Source organism: Salvelinus fontinalis, chromosome 35 (genome assembly GCF_029448725.1).
Source record: "Salvelinus fontinalis isolate EN_2023a chromosome 35, ASM2944872v1, whole genome shotgun sequence".
NCBI classification, from domain to species: domain Eukaryota; kingdom Metazoa; phylum Chordata; class Actinopteri; order Salmoniformes; family Salmonidae; genus Salvelinus; species Salvelinus fontinalis.
In genome coordinates, this window is record NC_074699.1 from 38,756,068 (window position 1) to 38,774,511 (window position 18,444).

Sequence of the window (18,444 nt, forward strand, 5' to 3'; positions counted from 1 at the left end):
TACATGTCGTACTGTACTGTTAGTATTGACAGATACATGTCGTACTGTTAGTATTGACAGATACATGTCGTACTGTACTGTTAGTATTGACAGATACATGTCGTACTGTTAGTATTGACAGATACATGTCGTACTGTACTGTTAGTATTGACAGATACATGTCGTACTGTTAGTATTGACAGATACATGTCGTACTGTACTGTTAGTATTGACAGATACATGTCATACTGTTAGTATTGACAGATACATGTCATACTGTTAGTATTGACAGATACATGTCGTACTGTTAGTATTGACAGATACATGTCGTACTGTTAGTATTGACAGATACATGTCGTACTGTTAGTATTGACAGATACATGTCGTACTGTTAGTATTGACAGATACATGTCGTACTGTTAGTATTGACAGATACATGTCGTACTGTTAGTATTGACAGATACATGTCGTACTGTACTGTTAGTATTGACAGATACATGTCGTACTGTTAGTATTGACAGATACATGTCGTACTGTTAGTATTGACAGATACATGTCATACTGTTAGTATTGACAGATACATGTCGTACTGTTAGTATTGACAGATACATGTCATACTGTTAGTATTGACAGATACATGTCGTACTGTACTGTTAGTATTGACAGATACATGTCGTACTGTTAGTATTGACAGATACATGTCATACTGTTAGTATTGACAGATACATGTCGTACTGTTAGTATTGACAGATACATGTCATACTGTTAGTATTGACAGATACATGTCGTACTGTACTGTTAGTATTGACAGATACATGTCGTACTGTTAGTATTGACAGATACATGTCATACTGTTAGTATTGACAGATACATGTCGTACTGTTAGTATTGACAGATACATGTCATACTGTTAGTATTGACAGATACATGTCATACTGTACTGTTAGTATTGACAGATACATGTCATACTGTTAGTATTGACAGATACATGTCGTACTGTACTGTTAGTATTGACAGATACATGTCGTACTGTTAGTATTGACAGATACATGTCGTACTGTTAGTATTGACAGATACATGTCATACTGTTAGTATTGACAGATACATGTCATACTGTTAGTATTGACAGATACATGTCGTACTGTTAGTATTGACAGATACATGTCATACTGTTAGTATTGACAGATACATGTCATACTGTTAGTATTGACAGATACATGTCGTACTGTACTGTTAGTATTGACAGATACATGTCGTACTGTACTGTTAGTATTGACAGATACATGTCGTACTGTTAGTATTGACAGATACATGTCATACTGTTAGTATTGACAGATACATGTCGTACTGTTAGTATTGACAGATACATGTCATACTGTTAGTATTGACAGATACATGTCGTACTGTTAGTATTGACAGATACATGTCATACTGTACTGTTAGTATTGACAGATACATGTCGTACTGTACTGTTAGTATTGACAGATACATGTCGTACTGTACTGTTAGTATTGACAGATACATGTCATACTGTTAGTATTGACAGATACATGTCGTACTGTTAGTATTGACAGATACATGTCATACTGTTAGTATTGACAGATACATGTCGTACTGTTAGTATTGACAGATACATGTCGTACTGTACTGTTAGTATTGACAGATACATGTCGTACTGTTAGTATTGACAGATACATGTCGTACTGTTAGTATTGACAGATACATGTCGTACTGTTAGTATTGACAGATACATGTCATACTGTTAGTATTGACAGATACATGTCGTACTGTACTGTTAGTATTGACAGATACATGTCGTACTGTACTGTTAGTATTGACAGATACATGTCGTACTGTACTGTTAGTATTGACAGATACATGTCGTACTGTTAGTATTGACAGATACATGTCATACTGTTAGTATTGACAGATACATGTCGTACTGTTAGTATTGACAGATACATGTCGTACTGTTAGTATTGACAGATACATGTCGTACTGTTAGTATTGACAGATACATGTCGTACTGTTAGTATTGACAGATACATGTCATACTGTTAGTATTGACAGATACATGTCGTACTGTACTGTTAGTATTGACAGATACATGTCGTACTGTACTGTTAGTATTGACAGATACATGTCGTACTGTACTGTTAGTATTGACAGATACATGTCGTACTGTTAGTATTGACAGATACATGTCGTACTGTACTGTTAGTATTGACAGATACATGTCATACTGTACTGTTAGTATTGACAGATACATGTCGTACTGTTAGTATTGACAGATACATGTCGTACTGTTAGTATTGACAGATACATGTCGTACTGTTAGTATTGACAGATACATGTCGTACTGTTAGTATTGACAGATACATGTCGTACTGTTAGTATTGACAGATACATGTCGTACTGTTAGTATTGACAGATACATGTCGTACTGTACTGTTAGTATTGACAGATACATGTCGTACTGTACTGTTAGTATTGACAGATACATGTCGTACTGTACTGTTAGTATTGACAGATACATGTCGTACTGTACTGTTAGTATTGACAGATACATGTCGTACTGTACTGTTAGTATTGACAGATACATGTCGTACTGTACTGTTAGTATTGACAGATACATGTCGTACTGTTAGTATTGACAGATACATGTCGTACTGTTAGTATTGACAGATACATGTCGTACTGTTAGTATTGACAGATACATGTCATACTGTTAGTATTGACAGATACATGTCATACTGTACTGTTAGTATTGACAGATACATGTCGTACTGTACTGTTAGTATTGACAGATACATGTCATACTGTACTGTTAGTATTGACAGATACATGTCATACTGTACTGTTAGTATTGACAGATACATGTCGTACTGTTAGTATTGACAGATACATGTCGTACTGTTAGTATTGACAGATACATGTCGTACTGTTAGTATTGACAGATACATGTCGTACTGTTAGTATTGACAGATACATGTCGTACTGTACTGTTAGTATTGACAGATACATGTCGTACTGTTAGTATTGACAGATACATGTCGTACTGTACTGTTAGTATTGACAGATACATGTCGTACTGTACTGTTAGTATTGACAGATACATGTCATACTGTACTGTTAGTATTGACAGATACATGTCGTACTGTACTGTTAGTATTGACAGATACATGTCGTACTGTTAGTATTGACAGATACATGTCGTACTGTTAGTATTGACAGATACATGTCGTACTGTTAGTATTGACAGATACATGTCATACTGTTAGTATTGACAGATACATGTCATACTGTACTGTTAGTATTGACAGATACATGTCGTACTGTACTGTTAGTATTGACAGATACATGTCATACTGTACTGTTAGTATTGACAGATACATGTCATACTGTACTGTTAGTATTGACAGATACATGTCGTACTGTTAGTATTGACAGATACATGTCGTACTGTTAGTATTGACAGATACATGTCGTACTGTTAGTATTGACAGATACATGTCGTACTGTTAGTATTGACAGATACATGTCGTACTGTTAGTATTGACAGATACATGTCGTACTGTACTGTTAGTATTGACAGATACATGTCGTACTGTTAGTATTGACAGATACATGTCGTACTGTACTGTTAGTATTGACAGATACATGTCGTACTGTACTGTTAGTATTGACAGATACATGTCATACTGTTAGTATTGACAGATACATGTCATACTGTACTGTTAGTATTGACAGATACATGTCATACTGTTAGTATTGACAGATACATGTCGTACTGTTAGTATTGACAGATACATGTCATACTGTACTGTTAGTATTGACAGATACATGTCGTACTGTTAGTATTGACAGATACATGTCGTACTGTTAGTATTGACAGATACATGTCGTACTGTTAGTATTGACAGATACATGTCGTACTGTACTGTTAGTATTGACAGATACATGTCATACTGTTAGTATTGACAGATACATGTCATACTGTACTGTTAGTATTGACAGATACATGTCATACTGTACTGTTAGTATTGACAGATACATGTCGTACTGTACTGTTAGTATTGACAGATACATGTCATACTGTTAGTATTGACAGATACATGTCGTACTGTTAGTATTGACAGATACATGTCGTACTGTACTGTTAGTATTGACAGATACATGTCATACTGTTAGTATTGACAGATACATGTCGTACTGTACTGTTAGTATTGACAGATACATGTCATACTGTTAGTATTGACAGATACATGTCGTACTGTACTGTTAGTATTGACAGATACATGTCGTACTGTTAGTATTGACAGATACATGTCGTACTGTTAGTATTGACAGATACATGTCATACTGTACTGTTAGTATTGACAGATACATGTCATACTGTTAGTATTGACAGATACATGTCGTACTGTTAGTATTGACAGATACATGTCGTACTGTTAGTATTGACAGATACATGTCGTACTGTTAGTATTGACAGATACATGTCATACTGTTAGTATTGACAGATACATGTCGTACTGTTAGTATTGACAGATACATGTCGTACTGTTAGTATTGACAGATACATGTCGTACTGTTAGTATTGACAGATACATGTCGTACTGTTAGTATTGACAGATACATGTCGTACTGTACTGTTAGTATTGACAGATACATGTCGTACTGTACTGTTAGTATTGACAGATACATGTCGTACTGTTAGTATTGACAGATACATGTCGTACTGTTAGTATTGACAGATACATGTCGTACTGTTAGTATTGACAGATACATGTCGTACTGTACTGTTAGTATTGACAGATACATGTCGTACTGTACTGTTAGTATTGACAGATACATGTCGTACTGTTAGTATTGACAGATACATGTCGTACTGTTAGTATTGACAGATACATGTCGTACTGTACTGTTAGTATTGACAGATACATGTCATACTGTTAGTATTGACAGATACATGTCGTACTGTACTGTTAGTATTGACAGATACATGTCGTACTGTTAGTATTGACAGATACATGTCATACTGTTAGTATTGACAGATACATGTCGTACTGTTAGTATTGACAGATACATGTCATACTGTACTGTTAGTATTGACAGATACATGTCGTACTGTTAGTATTGACAGATACATGTCGTACTGTTAGTATTGACAGATACATGTCATACTGTTAGTATTGACAGATACATGTCGTACTGTTAGTATTGACAGATACATGTCGTACTGTTAGTATTGACAGATACATGTCGTACTGTTAGTATTGACAGATACATGTCGTACTGTTAGTATTGACAGATACATGTCATACTGTACTGTTAGTATTGACAGATACATGTCATACTGTACTGTTAGTATTGACAGATACATGTCGTACTGTTAGTATTGACAGATACATGTCGTACTGTTAGTATTGACAGATACATGTCGTACTGTACTGTTAGTATTGACAGATACATGTCGTACTGTACTGTTAGTATTGACAGATACATGTCATACTGTTAGTATTGACAGATACATGTCGTACTGTTAGTATTGACAGATACATGTCGTACTGTTAGTATTGACAGATACATGTCGTACTGTTAGTATTGACAGATACATGTCGTACTGTTAGTATTGACAGATACATGTCGTACTGTTAGTATTGACAGATACATGTCGTACTGTTAGTATTGACAGATACATGTCGTACTGTTAGTATTGACAGATACATGTCATACTGTTAGTATTGACAGATACATGTCGTACTGTTAGTATTGACAGATACATGTCGTACTGTTAGTATTGACAGATACATGTCGTACTGTTAGTATTGACAGATACATGTCGTACTGTTAGTATTGACAGATACATGTCGTACTGTTAGTATTGACAGATACATGTCATACTGTTAGTATTGACAGATACATGTCGTACTGTACTGTTAGTATTGACAGATACATGTCGTACTGTTAGTATTGACAGATACATGTCATACTGTACTGTTAGTATTGACAGATACATGTCGTACTGTTAGTATTGACAGATACATGTCATACTGTACTGTTAGTATTGACAGATACATGTCATACTGTTAGTATTGACAGATACATGTCATACTGTTAGTATTGACAGATACATGTCATACTGTTAGTATTGACAGATACATGTCATACTGTTAGTATTGACAGATACATGTCATACTGTACTGTTAGTATTGACAGATACATGTCGTACTGTTAGTATTGACAGATACATGTCATACTGTTAGTATTGACAGATACATGTCGTACTGTACTGTTAGTATTGACAGATACATGTCGTACTGTTAGTATTGACAGATACATGTCATACTGTACTGTTAGTATTGACAGATACATGTCGTACTGTTAGTATTGACAGATACATGTCATACTGTACTGTTAGTATTGACAGATACATGTCATACTGTTAGTATTGACAGATACATGTCATACTGTTAGTATTGACAGATACATGTCATACTGTTAGTATTGACAGATACATGTCGTACTGTACTGTTAGTATTGACAGATACATGTCATACTGTACTGTTAGTATTGACAGATACATGTCATACTGTTAGTATTGACAGATACATGTCGTACTGTTAGTATTGACAGATACATGTCGTACTGTTAGTATTGACAGATACATGTCGTACTGTTAGTATTGACAGATACATGTCGTACTGTTAGTATTGACAGATACATGTCGTACTGTTAGTATTGACAGATACATGTCATACTGTTAGTATTGACAGATACATGTCATACTGTTAGTATTGACAGATACATGTCGTACTGTTAGTATTGACAGATACATGTCGTACTGTTAGTATTGACAGATACATGTCATACTGTTAGTATTGACAGATACATGTCGTACTGTTAGTATTGACAGATACATGTCATACTGTTAGTATTGACAGATACATGTCGTACTGTACTGTTAGTATTGACAGATACATGTCGTACTGTTAGTATTGACAGATACATGTCATACTGTTAGTATTGACAGATACATGTCATACTGTACTGTTAGTATTGACAGATACATGTCATACTGTTAGTATTGACAGATACATGTCGTACTGTTAGTATTGACAGATACATGTCATACTGTTAGTATTGACAGATACATGTCGTACTGTTAGTATTGACAGATACATGTCATACTGTTAGTATTGACAGATACATGTCGTACTGTTAGTATTGACAGATACATGTCGTACTGTACTGTTAGTATTGACAGATACATGTCGTACTGTTAGTATTGACAGATACATGTCGTACTGTTAGTATTGACAGATACATGTCGTACTGTTAGTATTGACAGATACATGTCATACTGTTAGTATTGACAGATACATGTCGTACTGTTAGTATTGACAGATACATGTCATACTGTTAGTATTGACAGATACATGTCGTACTGTTAGTATTGACAGATACATGTCGTACTGTACTGTTAGTATTGACAGATACATGTCGTACTGTTAGTATTGACAGATACATGTCATACTGTACTGTTAGTATTGACAGATACATGTCGTACTGTTAGTATTGACAGATACATGTCATACTGTACTGTTAGTATTGACAGATACATGTCGTACTGTTAGTATTGACAGATACATGTCATACTGTACTGTTAGTATTGACAGATACATGTCATACTGTTAGTATTGACAGATACATGTCGTACTGTTAGTATTGACAGATACATGTCATACTGTTAGTATTGACAGATACATGTCATACTGTTAGTATTGACAGATACATGTCGTACTGTACTGTTAGTATTGACAGATACATGTCATACTGTTAGTATTGACAGATACATGTCATACTGTTAGTATTGACAGATACATGTCGTACTGTTAGTATTGACAGATACATGTCATACTGTACTGTTAGTATTGACAGATACATGTCATACTGTACTGTTAGTATTGACAGATACATGTCGTACTGTACTGTTAGTATTGACAGATACATGTCATACTGTTAGTATTGACAGATACATGTCATACTGTTAGTATTGACAGATACATGTCATACTGTACTGTTAGTATTGACAGATACATGTCATACTGTTAGTATTGACAGATACATGTCGTACTGTTAGTATTGACAGATACATGTCATACTGTACTGTTAGTATTGACAGATACATGTCGTACTGTTAGTATTGACAGATACATGTCGTACTGTTAGTATTGACAGATACATGTCATACTGTTAGTATTGACAGATACATGTCATACTGTACTGTTAGTATTGACAGATACATGTCATACTGTACTGTTAGTATTGAAGGAGCCGTACTATAAACGGTTCTAGCGTCTCTTGGCCAGACTAAACAACGTATGTATTTTCTGAACACCATTTTGCAGCTACTGTAATCCTCATAATGGACCTGCCTTCACTTTGAATTCAGGAAGTGAAATGAAAACTTGTTTTGTTATAAGTTGTTTTTTAAAGGCCCAGTGCATCAGAAATATACATTTATATATATTTCCACACTGTGAGGTTGGAATAACACTGTGAAATTGTGAACATTATCAAAATGTCCTTTTAGTGTAAGAGTTGTTTGAAAAGACTGACATTTCAGCCTGTTTTGGCAGGATGGAGTTATGGCCTTCCACGGTGACATCACTATGGGGTGAATTAGTTAATAGACCAATAAGAAAGAGAGTTCTAAACCCCTCTGCCAATAACAGCACATTTTCAGTTTTCCCCTCCCCACTCAGACCACTCCCCAAACAGACCTAGCTAAATTGTTGCTTGAGAAATTGCCTGTTGTTAAGAATCTACTTTTTGTTTATTTTTGACCATTTGAATTAAAATCACAGTAAGCTACTTAATTGTTACCCAGAAATGATTTGATATTGACATAAAACACCTGCATTGGACATTCTTTATTTTAAATATTGCTTTATTCCTAAATGAACTTTTGTATGCCAACAGTGTTTCTCATGCAGTATAGAATCAAGCTGCATTCTGGGATGTAAAGCTACTGTTATTCTCCAGTGATGTTATAGTCCCCAAGATATCTTCTCATGCAGTATAGAATCAAGCTGCATTCTGGGATGTAAAGCTACTGTTATTCTCCAGTGATGTTATAGTCCCCAAGATATCTTCTCATGCAGTATAGAATCAAGCTGCATTCTGGGATGTAAAGCTACTGTTATTCTCCAGTGATGTTATAGTCCCCAAGATAGCATGATGGAGATAGTAGATATCGTTGCTGTGTTGTTCAAAGGCTCACTGATCTGTGTCTGATGACATGGTTAGAGTTGCGTCCCGACTCTCCACACTTCCTGTCATCAAAACAGACAAAGAGAACCAGTCAGAGCCCAGAACCTCAGGGAAATGGACGTTGTTAGAGAATTAAGGGAAGAGGATTACTGTCTGGAATCATGTGTTTTATTAAAAGGTTTTGAATGGTTGAAGGATAAATTATAATGTGTGATATTATAATAACCAATAAAGTTGTGTGAAATAAAGTGAATGTCTAGTTATTTATGAAAAGAGCAAAAAAAACTTTATAGGTGTCCTTTATCTCCTCATAATAACCCCTTTATATAGGTGTCCTTTATCTCCTCATAATAACCCCTTTATATAGATGTCCTTTATGTACTCATAATAACCCCTTTATATAGGTGTCCTTTATCTCCTCATAATAACCTCTTTATATCGGTGTCCTTTATCTCCTCATAATAACCCCTTTATATAGGTGTCCTTTATCTCCTCATAATAACCCCTTTATATACACTACCATTAAAAAGTTTGGGGTCACTTAGAAATATCTTGTTTTTGAAAGAAAAGCACATTTTTTGTCCATTAAAACAACCTCAAATTGATTGGAAATACAGTGTAGACATTGTTAATGTTGTAAATGACTATTGTAGCTGTAAATGGAATATCAACATAGGTGTACAGAGGCCCATTATCAGCAACCATCACTCCTGTGTTCCAATGGCACGTTGTTAGCTAATACAAGTTTATCATTTTAAAAGGCTAATTGATCATTAGAAAACCCTTCTGCAATTATGTTAGTACAGCTGAAAACTTGTCCTGATTAAAGAAGCAATAAAACTGTCCTTCTTTAGACTAGTTGAGTATCTGGAGCATCAGCATTTGTGGGTTTGATTACAGGCTCAAAATGTCCAGAAACAAATAACTTTCTTCTGAAACTCGTCAGTCTATTCTTGTTTTGAGAAATGAAGGCTATTCCATGTGAGAAATTTCCAAGAAACTGAAGATCTCGTACAACGCTGTGTACTACTCCCTTCACAGAACAGCGCAAACTGGCTCTAACCAGAATAGAAAGAGGAGTGGGAGGCCCCAGTGCACAACTGAGCAAGAGGACAAGTACATTAGAGTGTCTAGTTTGAGAAACCAACACCTCACAAGGCCTCAACTGGCAGCTTCATTAAATAGTACCCGCAAAACACCAGTCTCAACATCAACAGTGAAGAGGCGATTCCGGGATTGCTGACCTTCTATATGTGTCCTTTATCTCCTCATAATAACCCCTTTATGTGTCCTTTATCTCCTCATAATAACCTCTTTATATAGGTGTCCTTTATCTCCTCATAATAACCCCTTTATATAGGTGTCCTTTATCTCCTCATAATAACCTCTTTATATAGGTGTCCTTTATCTCCTCATAATAACCCCTTTATATAGGTGTCCTTTATCTCCTCATAATACCCCCTTTATATAGGTGTCCTTTATCTCCTCATAATAACCCCTTTATATAGGTGTCCTTTATCTCCTCATAATAACCCCTTTATATAGGTGTCCTTTATCTCATAATACCCCCTTTATATAGGTGTCCTTTATCTCCTCATAATACCCCCTTTAGGTGTCCTTTATCTCCTCATAATAACCCCTTTATGTGTCCTTTATCTCCTCATAATAACCCCTTTATATAGGTGTCCTTTATCTCCTCATAATAACCTCTTTATATAGGCGTCCTTTATCTCCTCATAATAACCCCTTTATATAGGTGTCCTTTATCTCCTCATAATAACCTCTTTATACAGGTGTCCTTTATCTCCTCATAATAACCCCTTTATATAGGTGTCCTTTATCTCCTCATAATAACCCCTTTATATAGGTGTCCTTTATCTCCTCATAATACCCCCTTTAGGTGTCCTTTATCTCCTCATAATAACCCCTTTATATAGGTGTCCTTTATCTCATAATAACCCCTTTATATAGGTGTCCTTTATCTCCTCATAATAACCCCTTTATATAGGTGTCCTTTATCTCCTCATAATAACCCCTTTATATAGGTGTCCTTTATCTCCTCATAATACCCCCTTTATATAGGTGTCCTTTATCTCATAATAACCCCTTTATATAGGTGTCCTTTATCTCCTCATAATACCCCCTTTATATAGGTGTCCTTTATCTCCTCATAATACCCCATTTATATAGGTGTCCTTTATCTCCTCATAATAACCCCTTTATACAGGTGTCCTTTATCTCTTCATAATAACCCCTTTATACAGGTGTCCTTTATCTCCTCATAATACCCCCTTTATATAGGTGTCCTTTATCTCATAATAACCCCTTTATACAGGTGTCCTTTATCTCCTCATAATACCCCCTTTATATAGGTGTCCTTTATCTCATAATAACCCCTTTATATAGGTGTCCTTTATCTCATAATAACCTCTTTATATAGGTTTCCTTTATCTCCTCATAATAACCCCTTTATATAGGTGTCCTTTATCTCATAATAACCCCTTTATATAGGTGTTCTTTATCTCCTCATAATAACCTCTTTATATAGGTGTCCTTTATCTCCTCATAATACCTCCTTTATATAGGTGTCCTTTATCTCCTCATAATAACCCCTTTATATTGGTGTCCTTTATCTCCTTATAATACCCCCTTTATATAGGTGTCCTTTATCTCCTCATAATAACCCCTTTATATAGGTGTCCTTTATCTCCTCATAATAACCTCTTTATATAGGTGTCCTTTATCTCCTCGTAATACCCCCTTTATATAGGTGTCCTTTATCTCGTAATAACCCCTTTATATAGGTGTCCTTTATCTCCTCATAATACCCCCTTTATATAGGTGTCCTTTATCTCCTCATAATAACCCCTTTATATAGGTGTCCTTTATCTCATAATAACCCCTTTATATGGGTGTCCTTTATCTCCTCATAATACCCCCTTTATATAGGTGTCCTTTATCTCATAATAACCTCTTTATATAGGTTTCCTTTATCTCCTCATAATAACCCCTTTATATAGGTGTCCTTTATCTCATAATAACCCCTTTATATGGGTGTCCTTTATCTCCTCATAATAACCCATTTATATAGGTGTCCTTTATCTCATAATAACCCCTTTATATAGGTGTCCTTTATCTCCTCACAATAACCCTTTTGTATAGGTTTCCTTTATCTCCTCATAATAACCCATTTATATAGGTGTCCTTTATCTCATAATAACCCCTTTATATAGGTGGCCTTTATCTCCTCATAATACCCCCTTTATATCGGTGTCCTATATCTCCTCATAATAACCTCTTCAGCATGCCTAGCTGTAGTGGGATGTCTCAACACTAAAGGAAGGCATCTGCCTAAATAACTCACCTTCCTCTCATCACCAAACCCTGCCTGCCTGTCTGCCTGTCTGCCTGCACACCTGTCTGTCAGTCTGTATATCTGCCTACCTGTCAGCATTTCTGCCTGTGCTTTTCTGCCTGTCTGTATATCTGCCTACCTGTCTGCATTTCTGCCTGTGCTTTTCTGCCTGTCTGTCTGCCTGCCTGAGTGTATCTCTCACAATCTGCCTGCCTATCTGTCTTTCTGCCTGCCTGTCTGCCTGTATATCTACCTGTCTGTCTGCCTGCCTATCTGCCTGAATATCTGCCTGTCGGCCTTTCCGTCTGCCTGTCTGCCTTTCTGTTTGCCTGCCTGTCTGTCTGTGTGCATAAAGGAGAACTCTTCAGAATTGTAATTATGTCTTGACAACCCTCCTTCCACTTCAGCGCGCAGACATGGTTTGGGGTTTTTCACAGCGTTGGTGGTTGGAGACACTGCATGCACTTGGCGGGTGATGAACAAAATGAATAGGAATGCATTGAATTTGAAGCAGTTTAAACGTGTTCGTGAGAATGTGAGAGATTGTGTGAACACCTCGCCTAATCCTCTTAAAAGACTGCAGGTATTATGCTGAGCCGTGGAGAGGAGGTGTGAGCTGTCATCCTGCGGTGCGCCCTTGTAGCTCCTCACCAAAAACTAGAGTCAGCATCTCTCAACCCAATCCCTTTACGTTAGCGCACACAGCTGGAGAGAGAGCTCGCGTCTAGATCACCTCTATCACAACAACTCAGCGATTAAAGGTACGTTTTTATTAACAATTGAAAAAGGGTTAAGTATGGTTTACAGATGTTTTACAGAGAAAGGATTTAAGCTACAATAATCGTCATTGACCTTGTGGAAGCCTAGGATACTTGTCAATGACTCCATATCGGGCACTGTTTCTTGCCTGGAATTTCCCCCACGAAATTCAGTTAAATGGATCATTATTTTCGTTTCTTAATTTTTCACCCGACCCACCTGGATACACACGTGAAAATGAAATGGTTGGTTGAACATTTGGAATGAATCATATCGCTTGTGCTGTCTCGACTCGAGGAGCGCATATCAGCACGTTCATGACCCGCGCACGTCAATGAAAAGTAGGGGCCTACATAATTATATTTTCTAGTTTATTCGCTGTTTTTTTTTTTTTAATTGTCATTTGTACATTAACTACATTTTCTGCATTTCATTACACGTGTCATTTAATCTGTGCAGCCCTTCGGAGAGCAGAGTACCTGCAATTATGTAGCCATAGTAACAGGTGGCTGTATCCCCATCCTGCGCGCTCCTGCGACTCCCTTCACGTGGACGCGCCCTTATAATACTCCACCAGTGTTTTTTATTATTATTTTATTACGTCATTATGTCAAATGTATGACGTGAGTTTTGCATCGTAGTCTAAACTGAGTGAATCATGGATTTATTTCCCCCCCACTTTTTTATATATATATAGGTTGGCGCTGGGACATCATGCCAGGACTATGACATTAAAACAGACTGTGCTGAAGATGTGTGCTGACCGCTCGCTCAACTGCATTATTTGGCCAACTAATGCTACTGGACCTGTTCCCATAAGCCTAACCATGCATCTGACACGGGCCTAATCTCCCGCAGTGGGATTCAAGACCCCTCTGGCAGCGGGGAACAATGCATTTACCACAAAGACGGAGACTCAACCGGAGTCGCATCCTCTTCTTCCTCTGTGGTGTATTACTGTGCTGCGTCTACACCGTGACGTTCAAGGCCCGGCTGCAGGAGCCATGGGTGGCCCGCCAGGCCGCAGCAGAGGAGGATCCTGGGACAGCACTCCCAGAGGAAGGGGGCGGTAATGATAGTAGTAGTGTTCTGGAGGTAGACACACGAGAGGTGGTGACCTCTAACCCCTCTAGCCTAACAGAGAGCTATGATGATGACGTCATCACCAGGGCTCCTACTGTGCTGGAGGGGGATGACGTCATGGTGATAACTGTCAACAGGACGGACATTAAGCACTGTATCTACGTAGAGGACCCTGAACCCGAGCGTCCGACTGAACCTCCTCCCACCTCCCCTCCTCCTAACACCACCACCTCCCCGGGTCTCCCTGGAGACGTCCCCCACAGGAAGGGAGAGTACCCAGAGGACCTGTTCACGGTGGACCAGAGGAGGCAGGGCTGGGTGACCCTCCACATCCTGGGCATGGTCTACATGTTTGTCTCCCTCGCCATCGTCTGTGACGAGTTCTTCGTCCCGGCGCTCGGCGTCATCACCGTGAAGCTCGACATCTCCGACGACGTCGCCGGGGCGACCTTCATGGCTGCAGGAGGCTCCGCCCCCGAACTGTTCACCTCTCTGATTGGCGTGTTCATCTCCCATAGCAACGTGGGCATCGGGACAATCGTGGGGTCGGCGGTGTTTAACATCCTGTTTGTCATCGGGATGTGTGCCATCTTCTCCAGGGAGATGCTCCACCTCACCTGGTGGCCCCTGTTCAGAGACGTCTCCTTCTACATCATAGGTAATAAACACAATATCATCATTTTACAGGTAGAGAATAATAAGTTTTACCAGAAATCCCGGTTTGTAGACTCCCGGAATCAGGAGGGAATAAGTAGGACATCTGGAATCCTCCGTCCCGGATTCCTGGGAAACCTGGGAATGTTGGGGGAAGTACGTACTTTAAAGGGTGCCTACCTTGGAGCCAACAGTCCATCCCATTGAAACTGGTCAACTGTATCCTATGGTTTTCCCCTTATAGTGAACTATATAGGTACATACACTCTCAGAAAACAAGGTGAACTATATAGGTACATACACTCTCAGAAAACAAGGTGAACTATATAGGTACATACACTCTCAGAAAACAAGGTGAACTATATAGGTACATACACTCTCAGAAAACAAGGTGAACTATATAGGTACATACACTCTCAGAAAACAAGGTGAACTATATAGGTACATACACTCTCAGAAAACAAGGTGAACTATATAGCTACATACACTCTCAGAAAACAAGGTGAACTATATAGGTACATACACTCTCAGAAAACAAGGTGAACTATATAGGTACATACACTCTCAGAAAACAAGGTGAACTATATAGGTACATACACTCTCAGAAAACAAGGTGAACTATATAGGTACATACACTCTCAGAAAACAAGGTGAACTATATAGGTACATACACTCTCAGAAAACAAGGTGAACTATATAGGTACATACACTCTCAGAAAACAAGGTGAACTATATAGGTACATACACTCTCAGAAAACAAGGTGAACTATATAGGTACATACACTCTCAGAAAACAAGGTGAACTATATAGGTACATACACTCTCAGAAAACAAGGTGAACTATATAGGTACATACACTCTCAGAAAACAAGGTGAACTATATAGGTACATACACTCTCAGAAAACAAGGTGAACTATATAGGTACATACACTCTCAGAAAACAAGGTGAACTATATAGGTACATACACTCTCAGAAAACAAGGTGAACTATATAGGTACATACACTCTCAGAAAACAAGGTGAACTATATAGGTACATACACTCTCAGAAAACAAGGTGAACTATATAGGTACATACACTCTCAGAAAACAAGGTGAACTATATAGGTACATACACTCTCAGAAAACAAGGTGAACTATATAGGTACATACACTCTCAGAAAACAAGGTGAACTATATAGGTACATACACTCTCAGAAAACAAGGTGAACTATATAGGTACATACACTCTCAGAAAACAAGGTGAACTATATAGGTACATACACTCTCAGAAAACAAGGTGCTATCTAGAACCAAACAGGGTTCTGCGGCTGTCCCCATAGGAGAAAACGTGTGGGTTCCACGGGGAACCCCTTTCCATAGGGGGTTCTACATGGAACTAAAAAGGGTTCTACTATTGTGACAGCCGCAGAACCCTTTTGCGCTCTGGCCAAAGGTAGTGCACTATATAGGGAATAGGGCTCTGGTCTATAGTAGTACCACTATATAGGGAATAGGGCTCTGGTCTATAGTAGTACCACTATATAGGGAATAGGGCTCTGGTCTATAGTAGTACCACTATATAGGGAATAGGACTCTGGTCTATAGTAGTACCACTATATAGGGAATAGGGCTCTGGTCTATAGTAGTACCACTATATAGGGAATAGGATGCCATTTTGGACTCATCCTCTCTTCTCTCTTAGACCTGATCATGCTGATCGTGTTCAACACTATCATGTTCTCACGTTTCTTCCCCTCCTCCTCTTCCTGCCCCTACTCTCCCTCCTCCTCCTCGTCCTCCTCATCCTTCCTCCTCTTCCTCCCCCTCCTCTCCCTCCTCCTCCTTCCTCCCTCCTCCTCTTCCTCCCCCCTCTCCCTCCTCCTCCTTCCTCCTCTTCCTCTCCCTCCTCCTCCTTCCTCCCCCCCTTTCCCTCCTCCGCTTCCTCCCCCTCCTCTCCCTCCTCCTCCTTCCTCCCTCCTCCTCTTCCTCCACCCCTCTCCCTCCTCCTCCTTCCTCACCCCTCTCCCTCCTCCTCTTCCTCCCTCCCCTTACCCTCCTCCTCTTCCTCTTCCCCCTCCTCCTCTTCCTCCCCCTCCTCTTCCTCATCATCTCCCTCCTCCTCCTCCTCTTCCTCCCTCTCCTCTCCCTCCTCGTCCTCGTCCTCCTCTTCCTCCCTCCCCTCCTCCTCTCCCTCCTCCTCCTCCTCTTCCTCCCTCTCCTCTCCCTATCCCTCCTCCTCCTCCTCTTCCCCCTCCTCCTCTCCCTCCTCCTCCTCCTCTTCCTCCCTCTCCTCTCCCTCCTCGTCCTCCTCCTCCTCTCCCTCCTCCTCCTCCTCCCTCTCCTCTCCCTCCTCGTCCTCCTCCTCCTCTTCCCCCTCCTCCTCCTCCTCCTCTCCCTCCTCCTCTTCCTCCATCATAGATCTGATCATGCTGATCGTGTTCTTCTTGGACAACACCATCATGTGGTGGGAGAGCGTAATGCTGGTGTCGGGTTACGTGGCCTATGTCTGCTTCATGAAGTTCAACGTGCAGATCGAACACTTCGTCAAGACGCAGATCAACAAACACAAGAGCATCGTGAAGATCATCATGCCAGAGGAGGAGGAGGAGGAGAAGGAACCCAAGAAGGTTGGTAGTGTTGTTGGGACTTTGTCAGGCAGTTTTGGTGAAGCAAAAAGACAGACAGACAGACAGGTAGGCAGATAGACAGAGTGGCAGATAGACAGAGTGGCAGACAGACAGACAGACAGACAGACAGACAGACAGACAGGTATGCAGAAAGAGTGGCTAACAGACAGACACAGACAGACAGACAGACAGACAGACAGACAGACAGACAGACAGACAGACAGGCAGATAGACAGAGTGGCTGACAGACAGACAGACAAAGAAACAAAGAAAACTCGACCAAAAAACAATTACCAGGATATACAAATACTAGAAAAGCCCATTGTAATATCACCCAAGACCCAGGACCCTCTCTGGTCCAGTCCATGAGAGACAATATCACCCAGGACCCAGACCCTCTCTGGTCCAGTCCATGAGACAATATCACCCAGGACCCAGACCCTCTCTGGTCCAGTCCATGAGACAATATCACCCAGGACCCTCTCTGGTTCAGTCCATGAGAGACAATATCACCCAGGACCCTCTCTGGTTCAGTCCATGAGAGACAATATCACCCAGGACCCTCTCTGGTCTAGTCCATGAGACAATATCACCCAGGACCCAGACCCTCTCTGGTCCAGTCCATGAGACAATATCACCCAGGACCCTCTCTGGTCCAGTCCATGAGAGACAATATCACCCAGGACCCTCTCTGGTCCAGTCCATGAGAGACAATATCACCCAGGA

At 39.4% G+C, this 18,444-nt stretch overlaps 1 protein-coding gene across 4 annotated transcripts in view; it reads left to right on the top strand.

Annotated features, from left to right (window-relative positions):
* Positions 1-12,911: 12,911 nt before the first annotated feature.
* Positions 12,912-18,444, top strand: part of LOC129834834 (sodium/potassium/calcium exchanger 1-like) — a 37,087-nt gene continuing 31,554 nt past the window's right edge. For 2 of the 4 annotated variants that reach the window (XM_055900145.1, XM_055900144.1), the window contains exons 1-3: positions 12,912-13,374; positions 14,070-15,113; positions 17,510-17,718. In XM_055900145.1, the coding sequence (XP_055756120.1) occupies positions 14,264-15,113; positions 17,510-17,718 (1,059 nt within the window). In that variant the 5' untranslated portion in view covers positions 12,912-13,374; positions 14,070-14,263. The remainder of the gene's footprint in view (positions 13,375-14,069; positions 15,114-17,509; positions 17,719-18,444) is intronic. The other 2 variants (XR_008756313.1, XM_055900143.1) reach the window with 1 other exon arrangement.